Source organism: Protopterus annectens, chromosome 12.part0 (genome assembly GCF_019279795.1).
Source record: "Protopterus annectens isolate FY-2018-M chromosome 12.part0, PAN1.0, whole genome shotgun sequence".
Taxonomy (NCBI): domain Eukaryota; kingdom Metazoa; phylum Chordata; order Ceratodontiformes; family Protopteridae; genus Protopterus; species Protopterus annectens.
Window position 1 is genome coordinate 295,295,395 of NC_056746.1, and position 20,198 is coordinate 295,315,592.

The 20,198-nt window shown below is 39.2% G+C and overlaps 1 protein-coding gene across 1 annotated transcript in view; it reads left to right on the forward strand.

Moving 5' to 3' along the window:
- LOC122816158 (tumor susceptibility gene 101 protein-like) overlaps positions 1 to 20,198 on the forward strand; it is a 444,433-nt gene that overhangs the window by 413,072 nt on the left and 11,163 nt on the right. Inside the window, exons 7-8 of the mRNA XM_044088912.1 lie at positions 2,749 to 2,846; positions 2,929 to 3,090. Coding sequence (XP_043944847.1) covers positions 2,749 to 2,846; positions 2,929 to 3,090 — 260 coding nt within the window. The remainder of the gene's footprint in view (positions 1 to 2,748; positions 2,847 to 2,928; positions 3,091 to 20,198) is intronic.

The window sequence follows — 20,198 nt, forward strand, 5'->3', positions numbered from 1 at the left end:
AAAAGGATACTATTTACCTCTAAGGAATGAAGCATGGCAAAAATAGAAACAGACCACCACAACTGACAACTGCATCTCCTTTATAGTCTTGCATAACCTAGCCAAGAAGTCCATCAGAAGACACAAAATCTCCAAACAAAGAGGCACATTATCCTCGTACATTCCCCCAAACACTTTTAGAAAGAGGTTAACTTGCTTACAGGACGAATAGCTCCTGATGATACTCTGTCTACCTACTTACAGGTAGAATATCTCCTCATGATACTCTGTTGCCCACCTCGACACCACCCCCCCTTCCATTTCAAATGCATACATCCCAAAGAAGTTGCTATTTTGCTTGAAAATATTTCCACTGACACCCCTCTTAGATTGACAACATAAACCCCTGGTTCATAGGTTCATATGTAGATAGTAGGCCATCTGCCCCTGAGGGCTATTTTAATCCAAGCCAGTTTCCCTTTTTGTACTCAGATTAACATATTCCATTTGGTTATAGACTGGCCTTACCCATCCCATAGTTGATAATTATATATTACCACTAATGAGAACAACTGGGATCATACCATAGATAATTTAACAGGATGCATGTATAAGATAAAGGATTTAGGAGTTATCTTTGCCCATTACTCATACAGAGGGCAGTCCTGGGGTAAATTCTCTGTTTCCTATTCCTAGCTGCAAGTAGTGTGTGAATATGGACAGGGTTAAACTTAGTTTTATGTCAATGAGGAGTCTGTTTCACAGCAGCAGTATTCTCTTCATGTGTACCTGTCCCTCCAAACTGTTCTATTAATGTTGCAGAAGAGTTTTAGATCTCAAGACCAAGTACTTCTGATGCCGTTTGACTTGCTGATTTGTAGTAAATCCAACAGTAGTGGATCAGAGGATGCCTTGTATGCTAAGTACAGGTCACCTCTTTGCAATCTGTAGGATACTTTGAGTCAATCCTTGTAAGACATGTTGTTTAGGTCTTGTATCCTTTTAGAAAGGTGGCTCTGTGGGCATTCCAGTTGTTGCACATGTCTGAACAGATATATTCCAAAGAGGGCATTGTATTCAATGATTTGCCTAATGAAGGCTGATTAAAGGGTGATAATGACATTCATAGAGCTAGACAGAATCCCTTTGTTTATAAGCTGTGCAATATAGAAGGGTTTTTTTACAACAATGGACACATGTTGATCAAAACTTTCCAAATCCCTAACAACTGGGTCAACTCTTACAGGTGTATTGTCAATCTGGTAGTTCCCTGGGATAGATGACTTCCCAAAGGGTACAATAATGCGTTGTTTTGGCATTTAGTTTCAGTCCATGAGTTTGGCACCAGTTATTTATTTGGGACAAACCTTCCTGCACAAAAGCTAAATTACTTGGGGATTCAAGGACTGCTCCTAGCTTGCAGTCATTTGCAAACTTAGTCAGCCAGACTCCTTTGCTATTGGCTTGGGAAGCAGATAAGTCATAGCAAGTACTTGTGTAGTAGTAGGAGAAAGGAAATGTTTGTACCTGTAAAGAATACCTAGCTTTTGATGTGTTTTGTTGATGTTGTGTTGTATGTGCAGGCTGAACTTCAGGCTTTCATCAGTTATTATTCCTAGCAGTTTAGTATGGGAAACTACTTCAAATTTTATGTTGCATTGGGAAATTATCATGAACCGAGATTTGTTTATGGAAGTATTTTTCTTGAGGGTGAATAGCATAAGTTTGGCTTTATTGGAAATAAGAAACAAATGGTTATTGTATAACCATGTCTCTTTGGTAATAAATGCCAGTTGAGTAATTTGTTTTAAATCTGGTGTGGTGTCAGCAGAGAATATAAAAGTAGAGTCATCTACATATTGTATGAGAGATGCCCGATTGAATAAGGAGTGAAGATGATTATTAAAGATACTAAAAAGAAGTGGCCCTAGTATAGAGCTTTGGGAAACACCATTAGAGGTATGAATGTAAGGCAATAAAGAATTTTGCCATCTAACTGCCTGCTGTCTGTAAAATAATGTCATAAATAACTAGAAAACCAGTGAAGATAGGGGCTGCTAGACCAGTGTTTGATAGTTGAGATAGAAGTGAGTGAGATACAGTATCAAAGGCTTTTGATAAGTCTAAAAATAGGGCGGGCACAATTTTTTTGGATACAAGATGGCAGTAAGGGTGCCGGCAACCCAAGGAAGATGGTAAAGTAAGCAAAACCAACATGTTTTGCCATGGTTTTCTGATTTTGTAGTCTTGGAGTTGATTATAATTTAGGCAAGGAGGTGATTGTGTGGTCTCAGAATTGAGCGCACTAAGTAACATATGAGTTGCAAGAGACCTTTGCAGCATGATAAAACTATGCCCACCAATTTTACTTTCTAATTTCATGTGTTGCATAATTCCAGTTTGACATTCCCATGCAGAACTGCCAATGGGGAGTTCCAGAACATCGAGCATTTCCCATAGGTTATACAAGAGTAGAGTAGATAAAAAGAAAGATGGGGATAAGGCAACTGATGGTTATAGTTAGGGTACTCTTGATGTATGATGTTTGTCAAGGATAATTCTGGGAAAGACTTTTGGAAAAATTAAAAGCCAGAAAAGAGTACCAGAGTAGCAGAAACTGAAGTGTATGCATCTGCTGCAAGGGAGGCTTTCACAGTTCCAGCATTACAGAGATTACCTCCTTTAACACTTATCACACTGTTATTGTGGACATATTGTTTACAACAGTAACCATATAAATATTTCATTATATTGTATTTCTATTTACAGTGCTTCCTCACAAACTGAAGTAATTTGTGAAAACACAAAAAACATTAACCTGTGTCAGAATAATCTTGAAGTTGGTGTCACCGTAGTAGGAGAGACAGGTATGTATTTTAACAAGCACTGCCTTTTATTTTAAATAAATATAGAATTATTAATATTATAATGATGATATGTCTTTTTCAGACGGTCAAAGCAGCAAAAAGAATCTGATTTCTCTGAATTGTGCTGATGATAAAAATGTCCATTCTTATGTGAAAGAGCTTTTGGACAATGGCATTATATTTGAGGCACCTGTGCAACCAGCTTCAACCCTGCCTCCCTCAACACAACAGCCAGAGATTCCAGGTAGTATATGTTAGCCATAGGCCATTCTCATAATTATTTGTCTTATTTCCTGTTGTATGTTTTATTTATTTTCTATATCCAGTTTACAGGTATAGCTTAGTCATTGTTCTCATAGCAGAGATAGTACTTTATTGGATAACCCAGTTTGAGAAATCCATTAGGAAATATTTTTTAAACTAAAAGATTAATATTCTAAAGAAGTGTGAGCATGGGCATATTCAGAGGACATTTTAAGCCTACTCAAAATTTGTTAGGTTCATAGGATCATATGTTTCAACATCAAAACTTCAATCCATTGATCTTCTAGAAGCTTGATTAACCTCAACATGAGTCTTTAATTGTTACTAGCCTTAAACATCTAGTTACTTCATAAAAGTAGACAAAATTTGTATTATTCATTATTAAACAATTTGTTTTTCACATCTGGCTCTAGCATTTTTACTAACAATGTGGAAGTCTGTTCAACATTTTTTGAGACAAACGGTAGGAGACAAAGAATTTGAGAATTTACACAAATTATTGATTCTGACTTTTTGAGTATTTTTGTGCAATAGCTTGAACACTGGATTTAGCACTGCTAATCTTTTTACTGAGGTTTACATTCACCATTTAAGCTTCTAAATCTATTAAATCATACATTTTATTCAATATAAAACAGCTTCAGTTTTTCAGTTTCATTGACAGTGGGAATCATACATTTATGGGAGAATTGTTGCAAAATGATAGAAGTTAAAAAACACACATTATTGATAAGCTGATTACAGAATTATTTTTCTTTATCACAAACGTATTAAGATACCAGAGAAATATACATTTCAGTCTTGCAATAGAAAGCCTACTCTGTCTGTGCCTGAGCGTGTAGATGAGTTGAGAAAAAATAGCCAAAGAGTGTAATTATGAAGTGAAGTTGTGCCAAATGCTTGAAGTTAGAATTTGTATGTGGAATAAATGGTGAATGTATACAAAAACGTTAATTTCTAATAATATGCTAACATTAGAAAATGCTTTAAATGTTGCTGTAACAGTAGAAGCAGCAAATAAAAATAGATAGGCTTTGCAATTTAAAAAAAATTAGCATTAGTATATAACCAATTAAAAAGCAAAAAAAAAAAAAAAAAATACAAGGACTTAGTCCCAAGAGTAGGGACTGCAATAATAGTGAAGCATGTTACAAGTATATGGGTAAACGTCACATATCTTCTTAATGTAAATTTAAGTAGGAAAGTTGTATATGCCTTGTAGAATTATTCACATAACAGAAACATCTAAAACTAAATAAAGCTTTAAAAACACTTGTATTAAGAGTTGAAATAACGCTTAGAATGGAAAGTACAGAATGCCCAAAAAAACAGTTCTGTTACATAGACTGCAAAAAGTTAACCCCTTCCTGGTGCAAATGTAGATGTAAGATGAGCCTTTGAATTTTAAATTTAGCATTGGATGTAGTATAGTCCTGATAACTGAATGCAACTTTAGAGAAACCGCTGACACAGTCTTGTATCCTACTAATCTTGTATTGAAATAAAAAAATGGAAGTTGCTAGTAGGATGTTGCTGTTGAGTTCACTTTCACTTCATAGGGATAACACAGCTGTAACCAAATGCAAGCACCCTGAAGCCAGTAACTGCTACCAAATGCTTTACTATATAAGGGCAACTGAATAGCAGAACAGCATCACATGACATCCCGCATGCATGCTTTCTCTTATCGGTTACTAAAAGCTGGGGACATTACGTAATATATAGAATCATATGGACAGTGCAAGAATATTCTTTAACTTCAGTGAATAACTTGCAACAAGAATTTGCAATGACTTGATAGTAATTTATGGGTCAGACTTTGCTGCCATAACACATTATATAGAGAATTATAACCAGGTCTCAGATCAAAACCTACTTATTATGTATTTAAGACATGGATGCCAGGAAATTCACATTGAGAACAAAGCTTGATAGGTCAGTTTTGGCAAGTATGTCCAAAATGTGTAAGTGCTATGATCAGTGATACCCAGTCATAATTCTTTGTACTACATGGAGCTTAATCTGCTCCCTGTACTACCAGTTACTGAATAATAAAGTACAGAAGTGCACACTGTTTTACTGCAACCCTTTGAAAGCTGGTGAAGCACTTTAACACCGTCAGACAGACAGCAGCAGAAACAAAATGCCCCTGTGAAGAACGGACAGCTTTCAAAGCTGTTAGAGAATGGGCAGCTTGTAGAGCACACACTGATTGGCGAATGAATGTTCTCTAGCAAGGTGTTAATCTACAGATAACACTCAAAAAATGAGTCTGCCAATGCACTGCAGCAAATCAAGCTGCCATGGAGCTCGGAATGAAAGTTAGCTAATGGCTGCTATTATTTTATGCTCTCTAAGCAGTGCTTTTGCTGTTTAGTGAGTGTAAAATAAAAGAAAAGAAATGAAAAAAAAGTATGTGCATGTGTGTGTCTGTGAAAGTGTATGCGTTTATGGGAGTGAAAGAGAGAGATCAATCAAGCTATTATTTTACACTAGCTAAGCAGCACTTTTGCTGTTTAGTTGTTGTTGATGTTGTTTGTCTTTCGGCTTTTCCCGGTTAGGGGTCACCACAATGGAACTCCGGTCCGCTAATGATTGGCAGTTGGTTTTTATGATGTTGAGTTGCCAGCCCGACGCCGAACCTTCAACGAAGGCACGCCCATTCAACGCATGTCTTTCGAACGCCCACTTGACCGCAGGGAGGACATGCAGACTCCACACAGAAGGCACTCCCAACCCAAGCCGAGAATCGAATGGGAGAACCTCTTGCTGTGAGGCAACAACGCTACAGCTGCACCACCGTGGAAGTATAGCACTTTTGCTGTTTAGTGGGTGTCAAAAATAAATGAAACAGAAAAGTGTATGGGTATATGTTTATATTTCCGTCTGCATGTGTGAATGAATGAGTGCATGAAGCGGAAGTGTGTGTGTGTGTGTGTGTGTGTGTGTGTGTGTGTGTGTGTGTGTGTGTGTGTGTGTGTGTGTGCGCTTATATTTCTGTCTGCCTGTGTGAGTGAATGCATGTTTACGTGCATGAAAGCAGAAGTGTGTGTGTGCATGTATGTGTGTGTGAGAGACAGACAGTCTTAACAGTGAAGGCGTTTGAAGTATGGCAACAACAACAGGTTTGCATACCTCTTGATCTCTTAGTTCACGATATTTGGATAAAGCCTAAAATAAAGAGTGAACAAAGGCACAAAATAGGAACAGATTTTAAAAAGTGTTGTAAAATCACAAAGTTACTTAAATAATAGTATTTGTGTTAGCATGCATTTTCTGAAGGACAGATTTAAGTGACTGAGTGGGATCGACCACTGTCAACAGCAGCAAAGAGATTTGCATACCTCCTGACCTCTTAGCTGGATAAAGCCTAAAATAAAGGGGGAACAAAGGCTCAAAAATAGGAACAGATTTTAATTATTGCTGTTACAAAATTACAAAGTTGCTTAAATGACAGGATTTGTGTTAGCATGCATTTTCTGAAGGAAATAAAGTCTGAAAATCGTATGTCGTTATTTAGTGACTTCAGTCTCCAATAACTGGCAACAAACCATTTTAGGGGTAAGGAACCAAAATAATAAAGTAAATAACTAAATATATATCTTTTTAAATGTTATATTTTGGATGTAAAATGCTTCCTTCAACACGATTTAAATATGCTACAGCAAGTTTGAAACATAAGGCAGAGGAACTATTTTATACGTAAAATATATATAAAAAATAATATAGTAATTTAAAAAAATGTAAGTAAAACACAACAATTTTACAGGTAGCCCATTTTCTGTGTGCAATAATGCCCTCCAGGGTATGTATTTATGTCGAAATAACACCCTTCCAGAGGTATAGAGGCTCTCCGCCACACCCCTGGGTGGGTGTTATTTCCACAATAACACACACCCTGTTGGGCATTATTGCTTGCATAGACACTTCATTCTGGCATACTTCATATTTGTTTGTAAATACGGCAGCACAAAGTTTTAACGACTTTAAAAACTGTTTTACCTTCTGCTGCTGTTCTTTACTGGCTGGTACTGTCTGTTGTCAGTCCCCAGTGTAGGGATCTCTATGCTCTTCAAAGTCGTTCCATCTAGATTCTGTCTTTATAATCTGCCAAATCCAGCTACTTTACAATCAGTAGTAGGTAATGAAGTCATAGTGCATATAATACCCACATCCAGTACAGTGTGATTGCTGAATAATGACAAAACTTCCTTTTATTCAGGCATCATGCCGACTGTTACAGAATCATGAGCAGGAATTTTACAGCAATATATACAGAAAATATACATTAAAGCAGAATTCAATGAATTCAATCAGATTGGTATAAACAGAGATCAGTATTATTGTACCAGAATCAACAAGTGAAGATAAAAATAAATATGGAGAAAATATCATCAGTCACTTGTAGCAAAAGACATAGGAGTTTAGTAATCATATAAGGAGAGTGAAGAGGTCAGGTTATAGAGCAGTATATTAATACTTTCTATTATGCCCAAGACTAACACCTTCCTTATTCTCAACATTAGATTTTGTGTATTTGTGTGATCAAGCACAACAGCTTGTTGTTGTTCTGAACATTTATCATCTGGATTCTAGAGTATCTCTGTTTCTGTATCATAGGATGTACAGGGCAATATGTCCAGAGGCCTTGTGCACATTGCCAATAAGCACCCCCTTGTTCAACTACCCTTTCAAGGATGACAAGGTCTTTAAAATCTAGAGTAAATTTAAAGGTACCCATCCAGTTTTCCAAGATATTTTGAAGTACAACAGGGAATTGCATTGCTTGGCCGCTAGGTGGATCCTATTCCAGACCAGAGGGAGGTGCTGGGTAATGACTGTACTCTCCTTGTAGTTTATTTCCTAATTTGTAATGGCTGCACTATTTGACTTATAAAGAAAAAGGAGGTCAAAGAAGGCACTTTAAGTGAGACACAGATCCCCCTCAGGAGACTTTGACATTGAAAACAGTAGCAAAGACCCCGGTTTATCTTGGTAGCTAAAATTTTTGAGGCTAGAGACTGTTTTTATTTGAAAATTCTGCTTTTTTTCAAGTTTTTTGTGCATCTAGTAAAATAACTTACAAAAGGCTTTGTCATATTCTACATTGGATATGACCTGGGTAGAGTATAAAGGGAACAACTTTCTTAGTTTTACAAGAGATACGTTTGGTAATTAGTTATCAGATATAGAAGAATTTTCTAATTATAGTCTCCACATAATGACGAAAGGAAAGGGAGCTATCAACCCAAGTGCCAGATCTGTTATCACTGACTCATTTGATAGTGTGGTGTTATCAGCGCAGTGGGTTGAAGCAATGTATTCTTTCCTGACAAGGATAACACTACATTTCTTAGCATTAGTTTAAGTTCTTTTTCAGTGCATCAGGTGTTAATCCATGTTAAAGGGTGCAGGCATCTTGAGTTGAGCTGACAGTTGCATGCCTATTACAGTCATCGGCAAATCTGGTTAACCAGAGAACAGTGTTATCATTTTTGAGGTCAGAAAGTAAATACCACACAGGAGGAGGTCCACAACAGATCACTGGGGGACACTGTTGTTCACCTTCCCTCTCTTACTGAGGAGGCATCAGCCGCTCTGACAACATGCATCTATCCTTGAGCCAGTTTGCTATCCATCATACCATATAGGGATCAATGTTTAATGCCACAACCTTTTTTTATAATTCCATCATGTTGTATGGTGTCTTATACCTTGGCCACATCAAGACCAGCAGTGCGAACAGTGTGCCCATCATCTACTAGCTGCATGATCTTTTCAAAGGAGCTTATAAGATTTAGCAGGCATTACCAACCCTTTACAAAGATGAATTGTTGCAGGTCAGACCTAATCTAATTTTGGGGATGTAATTTATCAGATTAGTAATGATATGCTAAATGGGTTTATCTTTATAGATAAGACTCAAAAGGTTTCTAGGCCTGTAGTTTCCAGGATCCATAGTTGATCCACCCTTATGTAGAGGCATCACTACCACTTTGTGCCTGGATTCAGGTACATAGCATGTTAATAAGGTTAGGTTAAACCGTTTAAGGAGGAGATCAGTGAGTGCATGTTTGACACTGTATTTAGGGCAACCCAGCATATGTCAGACCCATGGAAGAAGTATTTTTGGTCTTGGGGAGTACCTTAAGTACAAGAATTTGTGAGAGAGGATGACTGTAGATGAGATGATAATTTCAGGGAAGAAATTGGCAGCCATCTTGTTTGCTATTATACCTTTCAGGTTTGAGTCTGACGCATCGTTATGGAAAAGGTCAGAGCAGTGCTGTGAATTATTTCTTAACATAACTGAAGAAGGACTTGTAGTTATTCATTGCCTCAGTTGCTAGTTTGAGTTCCTGGGATGCTTTGCTGGTCTTTGATTGCCTTCAATTTCGTAGTGAGATTTTATACAATATCATAATGCAAAGGGGTTCTAACCTTACATGATAATTTGAGCAGTTTCTTCCTTCTGTTGTACATTTTGTCTATATCGACTGACCACCAGATTGGTTTACTTTTTTGCTATTATATTTGAATTTGCTATTATATTTGTTTCTAGTAGGAACTGCCATGTCAATGTATTTGTCTAAATGAGAATAAAAATCCATAGTGTAGGTGGCTGTATATCGCTGGTCAACTGTGAAGTTGTTGTGGGTCAATTTAGAGATTGTCATGTCGTTGTACAATATTTGCCCTTCTGACGTCTGTAAAGAGACGGGTGCTGGTTACCAGAGGAGTGGATGTTCTTAGGGTAAAGTTAACCAGAGGATGGTCTGACTTAACTAATGAGGGACTGACTAGGGGGAGAGAACCAGCTGGTGCTAAGTTTATGAGAACTAGGTCAAAACTGTTCCCACTTGTGATGGGATTGAGGACAAGATGATCCAGGGTGTTCTTGTCTAACAGATCCAAGAAGTGCTGGGCATGTTCTACGTTGATAGTGTAACTACTTCAGTATATGGAAGGATGGTTGAAATCATCAAAGGTAAATGAGCCATTGCTTATAGTGTTATTTTTTATTGAATGCCAGGATGTTTTCATGATTGTGTGGGGCCATGGATGGAAAGCTTGATTTCCATAAGGTGAACTGGAGGTCTATGAACTCACTGGGGGATCTCTGGGTATCAACTTTGATGTGATACTTTCATTGGCAAACACTGAGACTCTGCCACAGTTACCAGTGGATTTAATGGCTTGGTAGTCACAAAATCCAGGCACAAAAGGAGTGATGTTCATCGTGTTTCACTGCTGCAGTCATTACACTTGGGTTATCCTGCCGTCAGGTGGTCCCGCAGTCGGCCAGAGTTCCAAAGTCTTGGTCCGGCGTCGGTTGCTGTCGCTTCTTCCTTGACGTCAGTGCGCCAGGGGTATATAAGATGCAGCCTATGCCATTTACTTCAGTCTTTCTTGCCGCGCGGTGCCCGAAGCAAAAGCAGTTCACAAGTGCCGGTCGGCCAACTCCTGAGATTTTCCATTCGAATTTTCAGAACCGAAGTCTTCAATAAAGCTAAGTACCCCATTGGGGAAACTTTTTCTTGCCTCAGACTGATGTCAGTAAAAGTTAATAATTGTATTTCTTGTGGGAGGCAAATACCTCATAAGGATTTTCATTCTTACTGTATTCCATGCCTAGGCCCAGACCACAACGTCACTAGTTGTCGGTTTTGTGCTAGATTTAACAAACGCACTATTAAACGTCGGTTTGATTTTGCTCGCCATTACTTTGGCCGAAGATTTAATTACACCATGCCGTCGGAACAACCAACGACCAAAATACAAAAAAAACGCAAAGACAAGGATAAGGACAGGCATCCGAGGCCCAAAACTGACGATGAGTCCTCTTCTAGGCCAGTTGCCAGTTCGCCGGTTCTCAGTGAGGCGCTTTTGCAGCCCATAACACCCACTACCTCAGAGCCACAGGCTGCCTCCGACTCCCACGTGGAGATGTCTGGGCCTCTGGATACTCAAGGTGTTGGGCCTATGGAAACTAACCCTTCAGATGGGTCTGGAGCCGCTGAGCAGGCATCGGCTTCTGAGGGTATTTTCAGACCAACTAACCCTTCAGATGGGTCTGGAGCCGTTGAGCAGGCATCGGCTTCTGAGGGTATTTTCAGACCTTCTCAGCTTACCATAAAAGCTACAGCCAAGTCTAAAACTCCATTAAAGACAAAGAAGCAAGTACAGCATTCATCTGGACAGGCCTCCATGCCTAAAAAACAGATGCTCAAAATGGCCGAAGACTTAATTACTCTGATTAGGGGTACCTATCCCCCTCCTGATAAAAGGCCTAGGCAGGATACAGACTATGATTCCTCTGACCAGGTTTCCATTTATTCTGATTCCTCTTCAGACCAGGGGTACTACTTATCCCCTATGAGGACTCTGATGCTGAAGAATCAATCCCTTCAGCCTCTCCTCCAGAGGATTATTCTTTTGGGGAAACTTTACATACCATATGAGGGAGCATTTCCATTGGGAGGGCCAGGATTACTCAGAATCCAAGAAAAGGCTCAGAGACTTTCTTTTATTACCTCAGCACAGACCCCTTGCTATTCCGCCAGTGTTAGATATTGTGGATGATGTGTTCTCTGAATCCAGTTTAAATCCTGATTCTTTACCCCCTGCTCCAGTCAAGCCAGACAGGTACTACAGAGTGCCTGACTCTTACAAATTTCTTTATAAAAACCCTGCTGCTGACCCAGAAACTATTTCCCATGGTCCCAAAGGGGTAAAGGCTTCCACAGCTAAGAATCCAGTTCCCTCTGACAGGGATTCTAGAGCATTAGACAGATGGGGGAAGAAAGTTTACACTTCTGCAACTTTAGCAGTGAGAGCTTTAAATTGCCAGTTTCACATGCTTAAATACCAACAATATTTAATGTTTCAGTTAAAACAGAAAATGAGTACAAGTGCAGAACATCCTGACTATAAGAAAATGCAGGAGCTATTGTATGCAGCTGAACAAGTGGGCAAACATACTCTGCAATGTGGTTTTGAATCATTAGAGGCTTCTTGTAGAGCAGCAGTTACAGGATCTGTGATTCAAAGGCATGCTTGGTTAAAAGAACAAGGTTTACCTGATCATGTTAAGGCAAAATTATTGGATGCACCTTTACAGCAAGACATTTTATTTGGTGTTAAGGCAGAAGAGGTATTAAAGAAAATGGAGGATAAGGCAAAATCTATGCAAACAGTGAAAGATTTCTTACAGGTACAGCCACCTCGATTTAGCAGAAATTGGCCTTCAAAGAATTGGTCCTTTCCAGTGTCAGACAGCCCACAAAGAGGCAGATACAGACACCCAAGAGGCAGATCGCTGCCACAAAGTTCTTACAGACCATGACAGTGGGGTGCTTCAACCCCAAAAGGAGGTGAAGACAAGTCACAACCTTACAGGAAACAGTCCCAATGACTCCCCCCTTCAAATGCCAAGCACTTACCTTTTGGCAGCTCCCTTAGGGGGAAAACCTGCACTTTTTTCTCAAAATTGGCATATGATCACCCAAGACAAATGGGTTATGAATATTGTGTCTCAAGGTTACAGGTTCCACTTTCACACTCTACCAAGGCTAAAAGGAATACCAGACCTGCCACAGAATCAATGGGCAGAGACACAAAAACAAATTACAGCCCTCATGGCCATGAGAGCTATCCAAAAAGTGCCACAACAGGAACAAGGACAAGGATTTTACTCAAGACTTTTTCTGGTCCCCAGAAAGGACAAAGCCTGGAGACCCATACTAGACCTTTCTACTCTAAATACTTACCTGGATGTTCCGAAATTCAAAATGTTGACACTACAGCAGCTTCTTCCCATGCTGGGCAAGAAGGCTTGGCTTGTTACTTTGGACCTTAAAGAGGCATACCTGCATGTCCCTATCAGACAGAATTGCAGAAGATACCTCAGATTCATAGCTGGTTCAATGCATAACCAATTCTCTGCACTGCCCTTTGGCTTATCTACTGCGCCCAGGGTCTTCACAAAGTGCCTGGCACCAGTAATTGCATTTTGCAGACAAAAAGGAATTCAAATATATCCATACCTGGACGACTGCCTTATTCAAGCAGAGAGCAAGGACATTCTTCTAAAGCATCTGGCGTTTGTAAAAAGGTTGCTAATTTGCCTAGGGTACACAGTAAATGAAAAAAAGTTAAAACTAGTGCCCTCACAAGAGATAATATTCCTGGGTGCCAGCTTAAATACAACGGCCCAGATGGCTTATCTCACACCAGACAAGCAAGGACGACTGACTCAGTACTTTCAATTGATGGCAACAAAGACCCAACTCCCTGCAAGAAAAATTCTGCAGGCCTTGGGATTCATGGCATCCTGCATACTACTAATTCCATATGCCAGACTGCATATGAGGAAATTACAATGGTACCTAAAAAGTGTGTGGACTCAACACTGTCACAGTTTGGAAGCAGTAATACCACTAATTCCCTGCCTACAACAGGAGTTTCGATGGTGGGCACAGGCATGTCACCTCAACAAGGGACAGCCTTTCACTCTACCCACAGCCAGGCAAACACTAACAAAGATGCTTCGGATTATGCCTGGGGAGCACACATGGCAAGAAAATGTATTCAGGGCAAGTGGACTGCAGACCAAATGCATCTTCACATCAATCAAAAAGAGATGTTGGCTGTACAAAATGCCCTAACAGCTTTCAAGGACCTTCTGCATCCAGGACAACTATTACTAAAGACAGACAACACCACAGTTGTGTGGTACATAAACAAGCAAGGGGGCACTCATTCCTATCCCCTATGCAGACAAGTCATGACCTTGTGGGACACAGCTCTAGCCTATCAGGTTAATCTATAAGCACAATTCCTGCCAAGAAAGAAAAACACTCTGGCAGACGACTTAAGCAGAAACATCATGGATCCTCACGAGTGGAAATTAAATCCACAAGTATTCAGCATGATAATGCAAAAATGGGGGTGCCCAGACATAGATCTCTTTGCCTCCCCAAAGAATTGCCAACTACAAAAATTCTGCACAAGGACTTATCACACACAAGCATGGAAGGTGGATGCTCTCTCGTTCAACTGGAAAATCCTAAAAGTTTATGCCTTCCCACCACTGCCTCTCCTTTCAAAGGTACTCCTAAAAGCCAGACAAGAAAAACCACAGATTATCCTGATTGCCCCAGACTGGCCACACCAGCACTGGTACCCAATCTTAAAGAACTTGGCTCAAGGCCCACCATGGAGTTTACCTCAAACTCTGCACCTTCTGACTCAACAAAACAATCAGATCCTGCACAGTCAGCTCAAAACCTTAAACCTGGCTGCATGGCAGATTCATTAGTCAAGCAGACAACACCTCTCTCTAAAGCTGTTATGGATGTCATTTTGGAGGCCAGGAGGCCTAGCACCAGGAAATCTTATTCAGAAAAGTGGAAGAGATTCTGTGCCTGGAACCAGGCTCAAAGCTTTGACCCTTTTGTCCCAAATATTCCTCAGATATTACAATACTTAACTGAGATGCTGAACAAAGGACTATCCTTTTCATCCATTAAGATCCACGCCTCTGCCATCTCGGCTCATTACAACACAGATCCTCCTATTTTCTCTCATCCATTGCTAAAACAGTACCTCAGAGGGGCTAAAAACATAAGTCTGCCCCGGAGAGCACCAACACCAACTTGGGACCTCAATTTTGTCTTGGAAAAACTAACTTTACCTGCTTTTGAGCCAGCCAATTCAGCAGAATTAAAATATGTATCATGGAAAACTGCTCTGCTTCTGGCAATAACCTCAGCACGAAGAGTCTCAGAGTTACAGGCACTAATGACAGTGGAGCCTTTCATCATTTTTCACCAAGACAGGGTTTCTTTACGAACAAACCCTTCATTTATGCCTAAGATGGTATCCAGTGTGGCTCTTAACCAAACTATTCACTTGCCAACTTTTTATCCAAATCCCCAGAATAAAGGGGAGAGACTTCTGCATTCCTTGGACATACACAGACAATTACGTTTCTACTTGGACAAAACAAAAGCTTTCAGAAAAACTGAGCAATTGTTTGTAGCAGATGCTACAGGATCACAGGGTAAGGCTATTTCAAAGCAGATCATTTCAAATTGGATAGGACATTGTATCCGGTTCTGCTACACACAGCATGGGAAACCTGCACCTAGTAATATTAGGCCACATTCCACCAGGGCAACAGCCACTTCAACTGCCTACCTTAGAGGAGTACCTACCAAAGATATGTTGGAAGCTGCAACTTGGAGTTCAGTGCATACCTTTACCAAGCATTATCACTTGCCTCTTTATTCTAGATCCAGAGCTGGCTTTGCCACTGCAGTGCTGCAGAGCCTCTTAGCCACCCCAAATCCTCTATAGAACCAGCCACCCTAACTCAACTTTGGGATTCAAGCCAAGTGTAATGACTGCAGCAGTGAAACACGGTGAACATAGTACAGTTTTGTACCTACCATAAATGTAGATGTTCGACTGTCTTCACTGCTGCAGTCCTGGTTACCCACTCACCATCCCCTCTTTCTTAGCTGGGACTAATCTATACCTTTCTACCCTATACTACCTATGTAGTGTATTTTCTGGTAACTGAAGGTTTTGTTTTACCTTGTTGTATGTTTTATTAGCAATATGTATTGCCTACCTATTTGGGGGGGCACCTGACATCTGGGTCAAGAAAAACTGAAGAAAATGGCGTCGGCTGCAGCTTATATACCCCTGGCGCACTGACGTCAGGGAAGAAGCGACAGCAACCGACGTCGGACCAAGACTTTGGAACTCTGGCCGACTGCGGGACCGCCTGACGGCAGGATAACCCAAGTGTAATGACTGCAGCAGTGAAGACACTTGAACATCTACATTTATGGTAGGTACAAAACTGTACTTTGTCTTTACATTTGAACATGTCTCAATAACAAATCAAACATGGGAATATTCCAAGTGCAAAAAAAGGCCCCAAATCAAGCAGATTATTGTTAAGGCTCCTGGCTTTGAGAAAGGCCTCCTTGTCCAGTTTAGAATTTACTTTGTCAGATTGGAATGTTAATTACATAATTTCTGCATAAAAAAAGTCACAATGGGACCAGCAAAGGTTTTGGTCAGTGTGCAGAAATTCTTGAATGAGAGTTGTAGACCATTGTTTATTAAAGTAAGTTGGACTGTCTGTCATTTCATCCCAGGCTATACTATACAAGATGGATCACCTGAAATGACACTTGTTAATTAGTCAGCTGTTGAATCCAATTATCTTTTCACTGAATCTAGTCATCATTCTCAATTAAGGAAGAATACCACTCAGAACCAGAATCTTACCCTTTGTTTTTGCTAAGTTTTCTGCTAGGCTTATTAAACATGTGGCATATTCTCTGGCAGAAGTAAAACAGATGAGGTAGGTAACTCAGAAGTAAAACAGCTGAGTTAGGTAATGCAGAAGTAAAACAGCTGAGGTAGGTAACTCAGAAGTAAAACAGATGAGTTAGGTAATGCAGAAGTAAAACAGACGAGTTAGGTAATGCAGAAGTAAAACAGATGAGGTAGGCAATGCAGAAGTAAAACAGATGAGTTAGGTAATGCAGAAGTAAAACAGATGAGTTAGGTAACTCAGAAGTAAAACAGATGAGGTAGGCAATGCACAAGTAAAACAGATGAGGTAGGTAACGCAGAAGTAAAACAGATGAGGTAGGTAATGCAGAAGTAAAACAGATGAGGTAGGTAACTCAGAAGTAAAACAGATATGAGGTAGGTAACAGAAGTAAAACAGATGAGGTAGGCAATGCACAAGTAAAACAGATGAGGTAGGTAACACAGAAGTAAAACAGATGAGGTAGGTAATGCAGAAGTAAAACAGATGAGGTAGGTAATGCAGAAGTAAAACAGATGAGGTAGGTAACTCAGAAGTAAAACAGATGAGGTAGATAATGCAGAAGTAAAACAGATGAGGTGGGTAATGCAGAAGTAAAACAGGTGAGGTAGGTAACTCAGAAGTAAAACAGATGAGGTAGGTAATGCAGAAGTAAAACAGATGAGGTAGTTAACTCAGAAGTAAAACAGATTTGTTAGGTAATGCAGAAGTAAAACAGTTGAGTTAGGTAATGCAGAAGTAAAACAGATGAGGTAAGTAACTCAGAAGTAAAACAGATGAGGTAAGTAACTCAGAAGTGAAACAGATGAGGTAGGTAACCCGTCTTCTTCCTCTTTTCCATCAGCAACTGCAAAGTTGACTGTAACTTTGTTGTAATGGCAAGTTGTACTCAAGCAGATGAGGATAACAGTTTTGTTTTAAGCTGCCAATGCTGGCAGTGCAGTTTTCATTATATTTAGTCACAGTTTGTATAACTTTATCAACTTATGGAATAGATTGTAGATATCTCAGTGAAGAGGTCATTTGCCAAAATTTCAAGTATAGGGAGAATGCATGAAATTGTTGGCTGACAACATGTGGACCTTTATCAGAGTTTACAAATTTGTCTGGTGTGGCATGAAATATCATGTCTGTAGTGTTACTTTTTGAAACTCTCTACAAATTTGACTTTTGTTATAAGTTTTGTTCTGTGAGACATACTAGGGCAAAACAGAATATTATATGTCCTTTCAACACACTTTACAATCACAAGTATGCTTCAGGAATTCTTTCTACTTTCCAACAATTGAGTGCAAAGTTGATTTGGCTCAGTCACTCTACTGAATTTGAACAACAAACCTTCTGAAACCTTTTTCCTGTTATCTGCCCACCCTGTTAACATCCTGTTTTAAGCATTTGTAATTGTATGTTACGTTCAGTTTGGTGAGTAAAGTTCAGAGGTTTCTCTTTCTGACGCTGGAAGATGAGGAACAATTGGACTAATATCCAAATCAGGGTGCAGGAGATTTTCTTTGTATTCCTGGAGATGAGCTCTGAATAATACAGTATGCATTTCCTTATTGGGGTTGCTTACAACAGTCATGTCAAAATATTCCAATGATAATATGCTTCATAGCTGCAGGAATGCTTTCTAGAAAGAAAAAAGTATCCAGACTGGGTAAATGCTGGGTTTTCACCTCAAAGCATCCAAATAAAAAGAAAAAGCGAACTGACCACGGCTCTTGAAAACAATAAAAGGTTTATTAGAAGTAAGCACTTTCACGATAAATAGCAAATCGCTACATCAGACTCTCGTTAAACCACACAAGCTCTAAAATTTAAAATATTGCATATCCAATCAAGAAACTGCTCATCAGTGACATCACTAATTAAGCTCCATTACTAAATACGGATATAGAATATTTTAAACCATCAGATTCATAACTTTTTATCAGTGACATCATTAATCAGACTTTCTATATATCAATCTCTGAAAAATAAATATACAGGGCCTTTCAAGACAAGATGTTCCTATATAAAGTATACATTACATTAAATAACTAAACAACTTTTCATCTATACCTCAGAGACCTTACTTTCAGCAACTCCTAATCTTTTTTTTTTTTTTTTTTAGTATGAGCATGACAGGTTTGTGCATCAGCAATGTCTCTTGAACCACTTGCCATGGGTTGCTGTTCTTCCAAGAGCACTTCTCCAGTGCCTGATTGATTGACATTGTTATTTTACAGTATCTTTGGTTTAGTCACATCGTAGTATTTCAGTGTTGGCAGTTCTGTCACTAGTTTCTTCAGAAGTAAAACATTTATATGTTGTGGCTGTTCCCAGTACCAGACTACATCATGTTCAAGTAAAAGATATGTCAGATAGATCTGAAACAAATTTGGATAGATATTAGACCATATCCAAAAGTTTATTTGTGGCTTGTTTATCAGAAAGTCGTTCTATCTGAACCATTGCCTTTCTGCTTTTCTGCTGAGGTTTCAGTGCCTTGGCTTGTTTACACAAGCCCTGTGTACTAATACTGGTTATGCATACATTGCACTTTTCCTTGTTATTTTTAAATGAAGTCTTAGTCACTTAATCACTTTAGTTTCATGTCTTGTAGTGGTCTTTATTAATTCCATATCAGAATGTCATCTACAATGTTTAATAATATGTAATATAACATTTGATAATAATGCAAAATATAAACAAACTGTTTATAGCACCCTCCACGCCTTTATTGATCTGTTCCATAGCATATTGCAGTACATTTGGGCGTGATGGAATTCCATATTGCACACAGAAAAATTTGCATGGGATACTGAAAGTGTACAGCTTTAAAGTGCCTGAGTTTGATGTGCTAGAAGCCCTGATATTCATCTATTACTGAAGAGTATTCGGCTTTGGACATCCAACAGACCACTTCTTCAGTTGTCACAGATTAATGCTCCTTCAGAATTGTTTTATTCAAGTCCTGTTTGTCAGTGCAGATTTGAGTCTTGCCACATTTGGCCACAGTTACCAACCTGTTAACCTGTGGTATGCATCCAGTTTGTTGGGTAGTGATCCTTTGTCCCCCATCAGTTTTAATTCTCTAATAATTCTTGTCTCACTATCATTTGCACCTTTCACGGCATATGAATAACCCAACTTCCAGATTAATTTAAATGCTATACTGTCCAATTATATATCCCAAATGAAATGTAAGGTTTGAGCTTTGTTTGCATTCTGCAGTATTACTTCAGTACACACTGCAATCTACTTATGAGGCATCACAATGTACAACACATATCTGTGAAGCTTTTGCCTCTCATGAATATGGGCCTCTGTGATTATGTAAATTTGCTTCAACGGCATCAGAATCAGGTTCACTGTGAGTCCTTGAATCCTTGATTTCACAAACATACATACTGTGGTTATTCGTAGACTGGATCATCTTGACTGATTATAGTGATATATGATGTCATGTACATGAATCTGCATACTGTAAATTCACTGGAAGATATTGCCAACCTGCTAGCTGAAAGATTCAGCACAAACTTCACCCCACTATAAACACCTACCATATCCCAAAATATACCTGACACCAGCCCTCTGCCTAGTATATCTAGAGAACAGGTCATCTCTGCACTCGCCAAGGCCAAAAGCACGGCCTGAATGGGGTCAGGTAATATTCCAGGTTGTTTACTAAACAATTTAAAACAAGAGATAGCTGACCACTTGGCATTCTCTTTAATCACAGCTTGAGAACT